The sequence below is a fragment of the Medicago sativa genome, chromosome 6 (genome assembly GCF_051527215.1).
Source record: "Medicago sativa cultivar Bolivia chromosome 6, Bolivia_mono, whole genome shotgun sequence".
In the NCBI taxonomy this organism is placed as follows: domain Eukaryota; kingdom Viridiplantae; phylum Streptophyta; class Magnoliopsida; order Fabales; family Fabaceae; genus Medicago; species Medicago sativa.
In genome coordinates, this window is record NC_140754.1 from 87,520,760 (window position 1) to 87,534,657 (window position 13,898).

Genomic DNA, 13,898 nt, shown 5'->3' on the forward strand with positions numbered 1-13,898 from the left:
CACAATCCATATTTGACAACACTAAGTCTAAAATTTACCTGCATATGGTGCACTTACACACAAACACATACACGTATAAAGATTCTTTAAACTTATGAAGCAAAGACACTCACACATTGAAATCGGTAATAATTTGAGAATAGGACATAATTCAATTTAACCACATGTGTTGGTGTCAACACTGTTCGAACACAAGACACGCCTTAAAATGGATAGTATCTTTATCATCCATAAATTAATTTGAGGCAATTAAAAAAAGAATCACCTCTTAGCAAGAACATCAACCTTGTGTCAAATATTTGAAAAGTTGGAGACTTTTTACCCCGATGCAACAGTCTAGTGATAGGAGGGCTTTTAACAATTATTGAAACTTGGATAGTTCAACCAATAATTGTCATTTGGTGAATACATAGAAAAATATATCACAAAATTAATGAACAAATTAACATCCTACAACACTACAGGAAGAAAATTTTATGACATTTGGGTAAAATGAATGATATACTTACTTCAACATCGCGAGTGTAACACAATGTTAGCCTCATACTCTGGGTTGGTGAAGCGAATATCCTTCATGCTGCTTTTATCTTTCAATACATGGATTCCACTTTTCTGGCATTGTAATCCAAAATCAACCTCTGCATGGTTCCACAAATTTTCTGAAAGTGCTTTGTCCATGTTATCATTGAAGTTTTCCATTTTCAAATGAAAAAGATGCAAATGATACGTATTCGACTGAGATTTCGTAGCCATCTTCAAACTATTTGTATAGAAAAATGTATTGTCGTTGATGATCACTCTTACAACACAAAGTCGAGAACCATACCATGTTATTGGAGAAATGACACAGAGTAATTGCAGGAAACATGTTACTAAACCAGAAAGAAATCGACAATCCTGCCTCGCATTGGTGGTTAAACCACTGGAATATTTGTCCGTGGAAAACGGAAAACGGAACAAAGTGTTTCCATCCTCATGTAATTTCTGTTATTCATAAATAACTAATGTAAGTTTAACAATATCAAGAAGAATATAAAATACATAACAAATAAGGGTCTTGTTAACGAGTGCCCCCGGGGCACTCTTTAAGCATACTAAAACAAGCTATTATTCTTTAAAAAAGTCAAACATTTCAATTTCCAATGCATTGATTACATGTATTTTTATAAATACTTGCTATTTATAGTCCTTAAAGAGTGCCCCGGGGGCACTCGTTAACATTTCCCAATAAATAAATACAAAATAAATCATAACCTGATTTAGTAATTTCATTTTGCATGATGAAGTCAATGATGTGCAGTTTAATGTAGATAACATTTTTAAGCATGGAGTTCCTGACAAGTCACAATCATCCAAGACAAGCCTCCTTAAAACATGACAATTTTCGATAGGTTTAGGAAGACTGTGAATCGATTTTAAGTCAGGTGTAATTCTTTCACATTAGCAAACAGCATGAAAATCTGCATGGTAAGGAAAATAAACTAAAATGAAAATATGCATCCTTAAAAAACAGAATCATGTGTTCATATAAAAGAAGGGTTTCACTTTATAACAATGTATCCATCAAAACGCCACATAAACAAAATTGTAACTATCAAATATCAATTGGACTTTAATTATTTGTTAGCTACTCAGTTAATAACAATTAACGAGAAAACACATAATATTTTTAAAATTAGAATTATAACATACAAATCATAAAAGGAAAAACTAAATTGTTCATAATTATCTTTTGAAAGAGCTCTGTAGTAATTGGAGTGATTTTGGAAGAATGAAATAAAGTGAACCACATTAATCTCAGCCAGCAACGTCATATCTCCCAATGCACTTTTTCCATGGTATTTATGACGCTACAATTTGGCGCTTTGGCCTTGTCGTGCGTTTTCACTGCAATTCCACAATCCTGTCGCCAAGCACTAAATTGTATTTGTGTGATTTTACCTCCGCATGATGATGGTCAGGATGATATCTGTATATGGTCAGGTGTTCGTTTAGGGAAATTTTTCAGTGTTCAGCGCCTATTACCTATTGTGTAATGCTACTTTTCTTGACTGTGATGTTTTGGGTAGTTTATGATGCATGACAGGCTTCGATCTTTGATTGTTCTGACCAACAAAATTGTGTAAGAGAAAAAAAAAATATGAAAGTTTGAGATAAACTCATACCAAAGGTGTGATGAGAGAGAACTGGAGAGAAAATGGAAAGATAATGAGGAGAGATAAAAATGAAGCATTCAGGGTAATTGACCACAATGTCATCGAAACTAAGAATCCAAATCAATTCAATTATTTCTAAATAAACAGAAAATCAAGCATGAATAAAACATCAGCATGACATTTGTTCTAATGGCTCGATTGGTTTTCAGTTTCCATCACCAATAGAGATGGAAAAATATAATAACAAGTCCCTATTATATAAGCATGAGTAAAACTTCAGCATGAGTAGGAAATTTTGTTCCACGATAAAATGGAAATATAATATATAAAAGTAAAAGAATAAAAATCTGTGTTTACTTTTCTTGCACTCCCTTTATGTGCCAGCCAAGACCTTCACCATAGCTGGTTGTTGTAACCAAAACAATTCCCTTGCTATGCACAACATTGCCAAGAATCATTTGCAACACAGCAATTAACACTCATTAACCATTCGACAAAAACTCTTCACTCATCTTGTTTGACCACATGGCTGAGAAGTTTTGATCGAACAGAGTCCGGATCCAACGCATTCTTGATGCTGCAAATGTTACAGGTTTCATGAACTATAAGAATAAGAACATAAAGAAAATTAATAAATAACTACTTTGAAGTAAACAACAGAGGATTTTGGCTCACAACAAGACTAACTAATGTCATCAAAAGTTCTGCTATTCTATCAAACATAAATTCAGAGTTCTATGTTTTTTGTAGTCCAAAGAAGGCTGGAATTTCATGTTAAGCCTGACTCAAATTTTTACATCCCTAAACAAGACTGATACTTTAAAAGCACAAATATTTATTCAGCGGTAAAAAGAAAGAGAACCACCATTACATAGCGTCTCCAGAAGAAACCACCTTCTTGCAAAACCAGTTTGATCTACGTTAGTTTCCTCAAAGGAATGACTAAGGCTTTCTTCTACCTGCATTGAGAAACAAACAAATTAACAAGAATGAAAATACTTAAACGAGAGAAAAAATTGATTTTACAATAAAAATTGCTTTTGAAAGGTACAAAATAAAATAATAAGTGAATATCAAAGTATGATTCTAAGAACAAGCCCAAAATTAAAACCAAAACAAGATGGCAGGTATACCTCCTGAGGTAAGCAAACAGAATCAAATGATTTGCAGTCCTAAAAACATCCTCTGCGAGGCTTAGACATTTCTACTCTATTGCGAAATCATCGCTGCCTTCTGTGAGTGTAAAGTCCAGCACTCTCTTTGCAGGCTTAAAACATGATGTAAAAACTATCAGTACAAGAGACAATTTTCAAATCAGGGCTTTCCGAACTATTGCAGCTACAGAATGTGGAGGTGAGATCTTATGCACTGGTGTATTAATAGCATTTGGTTGAAAACACATTGACAATGATTCCTTCTTGTCGCCTCTTTCTGCATTAAGATTACTCACAAAATCAAACAACAGTGTGCATTCTTTCTACTGTGTGCTTCACTTTCTTGGTTGTCTAGGAACTAGGAAGTTTGCAGATGATGAAAAGCACTGAATTTGCTCAGTCTGGTTATCAACATTCTTACGAAAAGTGTCTTTTAGAAGATGAACTCAAAGGTAAGTTGTTCAGCAATGGTTCAATTTCATCGGAAGTTGATGAAAGTTCTGTTGACAAGTTAAAGGGCTCTGGTAGCATGGCCTGTGGAAGATCAGAAACCTTATCAACAATGAAAAGTGAAAAATAAAATTAAAGTAATGAAATCAATTCTTTTACACAAATCAGTTACAAAAATGTAAGCTTAGCTAGTAGCCACAAATTCTCATATACATATTCTAATGTAAAGCTAGCCAACAACATTTGTACATTAATGATCTTTTCAAAATTTGTGACACCCAAGACAAACACTATGGCATGTTTGGATTACATTAGTTGAACTTATCTACTGACATAAGTTTTATGAGAGTGTTTGGATTACATTAGTTGAACTTATCTACTGGCATACATTTTATGACACTGTTTGGATTAGTTGAACTTATCTACCCAAGACAAATACTATGGCATGTTTGGATTTCATAGGCTTTTTTCAACTTATTTTTATAAGTTCTCCAATATAGTTTATAAAATGGCAATTAAACGTTATTTTATCTTTTGTTACTAAAATAGCATACGCAAGCTCATACATAAGCGCTTATTATGATAAGTGGTTTATCCTGTTACCATAAAGATGTGTATCCTCAGTTACCAAAAAAAAGATGTGTATCCTCAAGAAGATAATTTTTATGATGCATGTGCATATGATAGAATTCTAAATTTAATAAACAGGTCTAACTCTTAAATATTAGCCACCAACAGAATTATCTAATTTCACTACAAGAGACTAGCTCTCTAAATGCACTGAAAAACTCAAATCTTCCGTAAACAGAAAGACTTAGATCTCTGTTTAATAGACATAATCACTAAGAATCATTGTACATTGTAATTATCAAAACTAGGAAAAAAATCAATATTTCCGCATGCAGATGTCAACTTGTCATTAAAAAACTTATAATTGTGAATTGGTGAATAATAAAAAGTCTATCGTAAAATTATGAAACATACTAACATCGTACAATATTACAGGAAGAAAAGTTTATGGCAATTTGGGTCAAATGAATGATATACTTACTTCGTCCCGAGTGAACACAACGTTAGCATCATTCTCTGGGTTGATGAATTGAATATCCTTCATGTTACTTTTCTCTTTCAATACATGGATTCCACTATACATGAATGGGAACCCAAAGTCAACCTCTGCATGGTTCCACTTATTTTCTAAAAGTGCTTTGTCCATATTATCATTGAAGTTTTCCACTTGCATATGCAAAAGATGCAAATGATATGTCCGTGGTCTGTTAACAGTCTTCCAACCAAGTGTATCGAAAAATGTAATTCCGTTGATGATTACTTTTACAGGATGGTAAGAATAACTCCATGTATGTGGAGAAACAACACAGAGAGCTATGGCTGGAAATTTGCCACAAAACCAAAAAGAAATTGACATTCCTGCCTCGTATTGGTGGTCGAACCACTCTGGAATCTTTGCCCGTGGCAAACGAAACCGAGTATTTCCAGCCTCATGTAATTTCTATTAGTCATAAATAAATTAGTCATAAATAATCAGTGTAAGTTTAACTATATCAAGAAGAATATAAAATGCATTACAAATAAAAACAAAATAAATCATAACCTGATTTAGTAATTTGCTTTTGCACGACGAAGACAATGACTTGCAGTTTAGTGCAGATAACTCTCTTAAGCATGGAGGAATCCCTTTAATTTCGTTAAGTTCCTCACAATCATCCAAGACAAGGTTCCATAAAAATTGACACTTTTCTATAGATTTAGGAATAATTGTGAGTTGATTGTTAGTTAGGTGTAATTCTTTCACATTGGCAAACAACATAAGAGTTTTTGACAATAATTCATCTGAAAGTTTAGCGTTCCTGACACAAATATACTTTACATTTGAAGATTGCATTGCATTCACTTTTTCTTCATTCATGATGGTAAGCTTAGGATCATTTCCATATGATTGGTTATCATACTCACAGTCACATGGGTGAAATGTTGGAGGCTGAGTAAGATTGTGATATGGAAACGGTGATTCTTTACCGGGAGTGTCATCCAAGAGGAGTCCTGGTATATTTCTCATCTCTCCCAATATTTCTGGAAAACTCTCGAGACTATAACAACATGAAAGATTGAAATTTTCCAATGAAGTCAAATTAAGTTGTGGCATACTCCTAAGCATGATGCAGAATTCAATATTCACGGATTTAAGTTTATCCAACAACCCATCCCCCACACTTGAAAAACTCTCGAGCATAAAACAATTTGAAAGGTCAAGTTTTTCTAGCAAATCCAACTTAAGAGTTGGAATACTTCTGAGATTGTGACAATTTTTAACAAGCATGGTTTTAAGTTTTCCAAGAAACCCGTCCACCACAAGTGGAAAATTCTCAAGACTATAACAACATGAAAGGTCAAGTGTTTCTAGTGAATCCAACTTGAGAGGTGGAATACTCCTGAGGCTGAGACAATTTGTAACAAGCATGGTTTTAAGTTTTCCAAGATACTCGTCCACCACAAGTGGAAAACTCTCAAGACTATGACAATCCGAAAGTTCTAGTGTTTCTAGTGAATCCAGCTTGAGAGGTGGAATAATTCTGAGATTGCGACAACTTTTAATATTCAGGGTTTTAAGTTTTCCAAGAAACTCGTCCACCACAAGTGGAAAACTCTCAAGACTATGACAATCCGAAAGTTCTAGTGTTTCTAGTGAATCCAGCTTGAGAGGTGGAATAATTCTGAGATTGCGACAACTTTTAACATTTAGGGTTTTAAGTTTTGCAAGAAACGTGTCCACCACAAGTGGAAAACTCTCAAGAGTATCACAACATGAAAGTTCTAGTGTTTCTAGCGAATCCAACTTAAGAGGGGGAATACTCCTGAGACTGCGACATTTTGTAACAACCAGGGTTTTAAGTTTTCCAAGATGCCCACCAATCACAAGTGGAAAACTCTCAAGACTATGACAATCCGAAATTTCTAGTGTTTCTAGTGAATCCAGCTTGAGAGGTGGAATAATTCTGAGATTGCGACAACTTTTAACATTCAGGATTTTGAGTTTTGCAAGAAACGTGTCCACCACAAGTGGAAAACTCTCAAGACTATCACAACCTGAAAGTTCTAGTGTTTCTAGTGAATCCAACTTGAGAGGTGGAATAATCCTGAGATTGTAACAACGTCTAACAAGCAGGGTTTTAAGTTTTCCAAGAAACTTGTCTTCCACGCTTGGAAAACTCTCGAGATTATAACAATCTGAAAGTTCTAGTGTTTCTAGTGAATCCAACTTGAGAGATGGAATACTCCTTAGCTTGATGCAATGTATAACTCTCATTATTTTAAGCTTATCACCAAACTCATCTATCACATGTGAAAAATTCTCAAGATTACTACAATCTGAAAGATAGAGTTCTTCTAGAGAAGGTAACATGAGAGGTTGAATACTCCTGAGACAGTTTCCAACAACCAGGATTTTAAGTTTTCCAAGATGCCCACCAACCACAAGTGGAAAACTCTCAAGAGTATCAGGACCTGAAAGTTCTAGTGTTTCTAGTGAATCCAACTTGAGAGGTGGAATAATTCTGAGATTGCGACAACCTTTAACATTCAGGGTTTTCAGTTTTGCAAGAAACGTGTCCTCCACGAGTGGAAAACTCTCAAGAGTATCACAACCTGAAAGTTCTAGTGTTTCTAGTGAATCCAACTTGAGAGGTGGAATACTCCTTAGCTTGATGCAATGTATAACACTCATTATTTTAAGCTTATCACCAAATTCATCTATCACAGGTGAAAAATTCTCAAGATTACTACAATCTGAAAGATAGAGTTCTTCTAGAGAAGGCAACATGAGAGGTGGAATAATTCTGATTTCGGTGCAGTTTACAATTCTCAAGATTTTAAGGTTACCTAGAAAACCTATCGATTTGTCAATTGCAATTAGTGTCGCACAATCTTGAATTGAAAATCCTTCTAAATTTGGGAGACCAGATATATCAGGTATTTGTGCTAAAGCTTTACTGTTTTTGAGATTTAAAACTTTCATATTCTGGAACTTCTGCAAAAAAAAAATAAAGGAAATAGAAAAACATGCAAATAAATAATTAATATTAAACCGTATTTATTAATTTAAGATAAGAGATATAAATATGTTACACTTGCCTTTTTGAGAAGGAACTTCCACTCCAATGGATTGAGATAGCCACATTCCAGCACTCTTAGACTTTTTGGAAGATGTTTGGGCTTTTGAGAAAAATCAGCATTTATAATTATTAGTGTTTTGAGATTTTTCATCCTCTTGAAAGCTTCTCCATCCCATTTTACTCTATTCCAACAGTTGAAATGTATGATTTCAATTTTATCTGTTCCCTATAAACAAAAAAGGACAAATCAAACAATATATGTTTGTAAAAAAATACACGAATATATGTTAGAAGTAGAACTTTACACTACGTTTTTTTTTTTTTTTGAGATGTTTTAATCATGAATTTGAGATGTTACACCACGTATTTAAAGATCTTGAAATATTATTAAGTGTTCAACTTTACCCTTATATAAATTGTATGTTAAAAAGTTATATACATACATTTAATGATGTGTTGTTACGTCAATTAATATATGATAAATCATATATGTTTTTAATTCATTGAATGTTATGACAACACATCATTGAAGGTATGAGTAAAAAAAATTACACTCATCTACATATAAATTAAACTCATAAAGATAAAAAAAAAATTGTGATATTGTGACAATTAATAACATTAATGATATAGAAAGCTAAAAAGGTAAGTTAAGCATTAACTATAGGGTCCTGCTAACCGGTGCCCCCGGGACACTGGTTAAGCATAACATAAAAGGGAATTATTACCATAAACTCGTATAAAAGAAAAAAATTGTGACAATTAATAACATTATTAATGCATAAAGCAAAAAAAGGTAACTTAGCAGTTAACATTAGCAACAGTAACTCACCTTATTTTCTTCTAAAACTTTTTGTATATCTTTAGGGTCCCATAACCTACTGCGTTCTCCAGGATCATTTGGTGACTCTTGTCTAACAATTTCTTTCCCCATATCTTCTAGCAAATCATGTAATGTTACATTACCAAACTCATTTATTTTTATGAGAGATTTTTCTACTAACACATTAATGTGATCTTTCATGTTATCACCATGATGGACATGGAGTATTTCTTTGACCCTTGTTAATTTCCATCCTTTGAAGCAACAAGCAATGTCAAGAAAAACAAACTTCTCTTTGTCCTCCAAAGCATCAAAGCTCAGTTGTAGTGTCGTTTGGATCTTTTTATGAGGAACTTTTTCATAACGATCTAGAGCATCTTTACATTGTTCTATTGTCTTATTAGAAAAGTGAGAACCCATGACTTCCAAAGCGAGTGGATGACCACAAGCATATGCTACGACACGTTCTAAAACATGCATTTTTTGTATTGAAACATTGTTATTGCTTGGACTAAATTCATCTTTAAAAGCTTTCAGTCTAACCAACTCAGCAGCATCTTTGTCATTCAACCCCTTCACCTCATACGTACGTTTAATCCCATGGCATGTTAGCAAACTTTTGTCCCTAGTTGTGATGATGACTCGACTTAAGTGATTAAACCAATCGTGTTTTCCAGCCAGAGCTTCTAATTGCTCTAACTCATTAACATCATCTAGAATCAAAAGTAACTTCTTTTGCTGGAGCATCTGCCCCAATTTTGAAATCCCATTTAGAACACCTGTTAACTCCTTTTTCTCCCCAACTACTTTAGAAAGAATGATATTTTGGAGATATGGTAACCCATGTTTTTCATGATTTTCTCTAACATTTTCAACAAAACATGAAACCTAAAATTCGTTGGCAATCAAATTATAAACAGATATAGCAAGAGTTGTTTTCCCTATTCCACCAATCCCGTGGATCCCTATCATACGGACTGTATCATCTGACCCAACATTCAAAAGGGAAATCACATGTTGCTTTTGGTGCTCCAGTCCAACTTTGTAATCACCAACAGGTAAGGGAACAGGTTCTATATTTCCCAAGACTTTATCAACAATCTCCCCAATAAACTTATGCTCATGCATATCCCTGCCCAATATGAGAAAAGAGGTCATTCAAGTGCATATATTAGGATAAACTGTGTTTTTCATCCTCTATCTACCGCGATTGTGTACAATTGCAGTCCCCATCTTTTTAGGAGTTTTTCCCCCTTATGTTTTCCCCATGATTTTTTAGTCTCCCTCCCAAAATTTACACAGATGTGATATCATTAACTGATGTAACATTTAACTCTAATAACCGTGTGATTTTTCTTTAAAATTAAAAAAATGCCAAAAACTAGCTTGTATACTTGGAGCAAATGAAACTTTTAATTAGAGGGTCAAACATTTTGACATTTTTTTGAGTTTTATTTTTAAATTTTAAAGATGTCACAATAATATATATTTGGATAAAACTTGGGGAATAAGACTACCAAATTACAAAGGAGGAAAACCGGGGCAAGTCGCTCGAATTGTGATATGCTTTGTTTGTCGTTTGAGATTTTGAAAAATGAATTAAGAAATATAATTACCGTAGATGTTTTGATAAAAAAAATATTGTTTAGTTTCTTATCATTCTCTTCTTTACCACTATTAGCGTTTAGACGGCTGTCTTTTTTTTTTTTAATTACGCTAATGCGATAAATTATGACCAATATTTTTTATGAAATGTTGATTAAAATTATTGGTTTTGATTAAAATTATAGGTACATAATATATATTTTACACTTTCATATTGTAACAAACTATATTTATCTTTTTAAATGATATCAACAATATAACAAATCTTTCAGAGACAAAAAAAAAACAATATAACAAATAAGGTTAAATATATTTTTGGTCGCTATAATAACACGTGGCACCTCACTTAGGGTGTCACGTCAGCGTAGACCGAGTCAAAATTGGCCTTGGGGGCCAAAACTGCCACAGGTGCAAAACTTAGGGGGGCAGTTTTGTAGTTTTTTTTTCTTATGGGACCAAAATCGCAACTTTGAAAAAATTAAGGGGCTAAAACTGCTATTAAGCCAAAGATTAACTCACATGATCTGAATTTAAATTTTTTGTTGGTGAGAAGACAAAGTTGGTAAATAATTTTTAAAGGGTTTGTCTGACATGTGTATATAATTTATTAGAAAATTTATTGTTTTAAATTCAAGTAGTGACTATTTCCATGGACAAATTAAATAAAAAACAAAAGATAGGAATATACCCTTTCTTCTTGTAGTGAAATCCAGACAAATCAGCTACTTGGTGAAGACACACCTTCCATTTATCAAGATTTGAGTTGGCCTTATATTTATCCATTGCTTCTCCATAACTCTTGTCTAACTTCCGTACAACAGAGGGATCCACCTTATAAAATACCGGTAAAACGGAACGACCTTTATCTTTGATGGAATCAAGGATATGAGAAAGTTCTTGTAAGCAAAAGGATGAAGAAGCATAATTCTTAGAGAGGACAACTATGGCCATGTTGGAGTCTTCAATTGCTTTGAGAAGTGATGGTGTGATTTCTTCGCCTTTTTGAAGCTCCTCATCATCCATGAAAGTTCTAACTCCTTTGTCATCTAGAGCTTTCTTGAGATAGCTTGTGAAACCATGACGAGTATCTTCGCCTCGAAAGCTGAGAAAAACATCGTACTTGAATCGATCTGTGACTGTGAGGGAAGCCATGATGAGTGAATGAGCTGGTTTGATGAATATGAATTTGTGTCTGTTAATTGTGGAGTATCCAGATTCAAATAAAGTGGGAGAGTTGGTTTGATACGCTTCTAAGTGATCAATGAGTGAAAGAGTTGGCTTGATGGATAGGAATTGCAAAGTGTGGACATAAAGACTTTGGAGTATGTATCTATAGTCGAATAAAAATAAAGTGAGTAGCATGACTCACCAACAGCCCCACTAGCACCAGATGCTTTTCCCGATGGCCCTACTGATCTTTATACCAACATTCGGTAAAGACATCTCCTGCAAGGTTTGAAGCGATGTTTAATTAAGTATAATTATATTTTTCAAATGTTTAATTTAATTAATATTTTTTTAATGATTTTTATTGTTTTGTTTTTGTATTTCAAACTCACGAGCGTATGGTAAAGGCGATCACAAATGGGATGAAGGTTGCCACACTTGAAATGCCAACAAACCATTTCGACTGGTTTTGTACATCAGTTCATAGATCCACTCTTTAGACTGTTGTTTTTGGATTTCCAAACTGTTAAATTTGAATTTCCAAATTCTATCATCTATCGAAGTTGGTACTAGGTTGAGTCACGACCAGGTCGCTCTCTTTAAGACGTTTCATGACACTACCCAAAGTTGTGCAAGGTAGACTATCAACCATGCCGCCTCCAGGATAAAACAAGCACAGCTACAACTGTTCGATTAACTAATGCACTGTAGAAAAATCGTTTGAGAATTACACCCTCAAATATGGTACTAAGATCACTCTTTAATATTGAAACCATTCAAATTAATATGGTATTATTACCATTCTATTATGGTGCTGAGACCACTCAAATATGGTGTTACCACCATTCTAACTTCTCCAAAACATCAATATGGCACTACGACCACTCAAATATGGTGATACCACCATTTCTTCTTAAATAGAAAATTATTAAAATAATTTATATACTGTTAAGATCATTCTTTAATTCCGACGGGACATTAGTATTAAGAAAAGGGACTATGATCTTAATAGTACTCTATATTCCGAAGAATCATATATTATCGAAGGGACTATGAACTTAAGACCAAGGGACTATGGTCTTAAGAACACTCTTAATACCGAAGGGACAGAAAGGAGTAGAAGCAGAAGAAACTCGATATCGCAAGTCGGATGGAGAAGAGAAGAAAAGAATTCCCGACAACTCAATGAAATTCTTTTCGTTGTAAAGAATGAGTGGGGCGAACTTCTCCTTTTATAGGGAGAGTTTGTAACAAAAAACGAATGACTTGGGGATTAAGTCTGCTTAATCCTTAAGCAAACGCGTTTTGTTTCTTAATTGGATATATCTGGAAGTTTCTGGATACGCGATTTGGATCGTAACAAATTTATTTGTTACGCGTAGCGCTTACGGATAATGATTAAATTAATTAATTAATTAATTTAACTTGTTCAAGTAACAAAAAATTATATATATCATTTTTTTAATCCACGACCCACGACCCAAGCCCAAGCCCGGCCCAACCCGGCCGGTCGGCGGCGGCGTCGCGTGATATATATATATATTTTGTAAGCGTTCACCCGTTCACAAAATTGGGTACCCCAAGGGCACACCCTTGGAGGTCACTTTTCCCATATATAAACACTTACTAGTTGGGGTAACCCTCCAATGTGGGACATTTTTAAGTCATACCCACACACTAGTTCTTTCATAGTGTTTTTCTTTCCAATTTTCTTCACTAGAATGACTAGTGTTCCAACAATCCCCCACTCGACTTCAAAATGGTTTCGTAAATCGTTTCCATAAGATTTGCTATTATACAAAGGTCTCGCCAACAACTTGAACCTTTTCATAGTGGAAGGTATTCTGATTTAACAAGAGTTGCTTACAGCATTGAACTCTATCTCAGACATAGAATCCACACACAAACATTTTCATAGGTGTATTCTAAAAGCCCGTGCGTTTTAAGGCCATGCACGTGTATCCCGGTTTTAACGAATGCTCTAGGAATTCTGCCTCGAAATTCCATAGGATCGGCCTAAGTTCCACATTCGTATAGGTGAGCCTATCAAGGGTACTCCTGTAGCTGTGTACCCGACTCAACATAGAGTATAGATCTCATTAAGAGTTACTATTACCTCATCCTTCTTTCGCTGCAGGATCATGCTTTCCATATTCTTTCTCTCATAGCATGTTCTACCACTTCATGACTTGTTTTTACCCATTGAACCTATTTCTTGGGATCTCCAGTCATGTAGGTCGGGTTACCATCACTTGTGGGCTATAGGCATTAGTCCCATCCTACTGGATGTTTCTTGGACTTTCTCTCTATTAAGTCCTTTCGTCAAAGGATCAGCTAAGTTTTCATTCGTACGTACAAAATCAACTCTAACCGCTCCATTTAGAGATACACTCTCTAACCGTGCTATGTTTTC

At 34.4% G+C, this 13,898-nt stretch overlaps 1 protein-coding gene and 1 pseudogene across 3 annotated transcripts; both read right to left on the minus strand.

Moving 5' to 3' along the window:
- Nucleotides 1-1,254: 1,254 nt before the first annotated feature.
- LOC146917832 (uncharacterized) lies at nucleotides 1,255-11,622 on the minus strand. Of its 3 annotated transcripts, none has more exons than XM_085719585.1 (9): nucleotides 11,007-11,622; nucleotides 8,723-9,845; nucleotides 7,910-8,116; nucleotides 5,373-7,805; nucleotides 4,812-5,270; nucleotides 3,290-3,844; nucleotides 3,051-3,115; nucleotides 2,514-2,733; nucleotides 1,255-1,460 (listed from the first exon to the last, which is right to left on the minus strand). In XM_085719585.1, exons 2-6 carry the CDS (start codon nucleotides 9,458-9,460, stop codon nucleotides 3,728-3,730), a joined length of 3,954 nt encoding a protein of 1,317 aa, XP_085575711.1. In that variant the 5' UTR covers nucleotides 9,461-9,845; nucleotides 11,007-11,622; the 3' UTR covers nucleotides 1,255-1,460; nucleotides 2,514-2,733; nucleotides 3,051-3,115; nucleotides 3,290-3,727. The 3 variants fall into 3 exon arrangements, with proteins under 3 accessions (XP_085575711.1, XP_085575710.1, XP_085575709.1); XM_085719584.1 differs by having other exon boundaries at nucleotides 3,028-3,115; XM_085719583.1 differs by having other exon boundaries at nucleotides 3,022-3,115.
- Nucleotides 9,602-11,470, minus strand: LOC146917833 (toll/interleukin-1 receptor-like protein pseudogene; annotated as a pseudogene).
- Nucleotides 11,623-13,898: the final 2,276 nt, after the last annotated feature.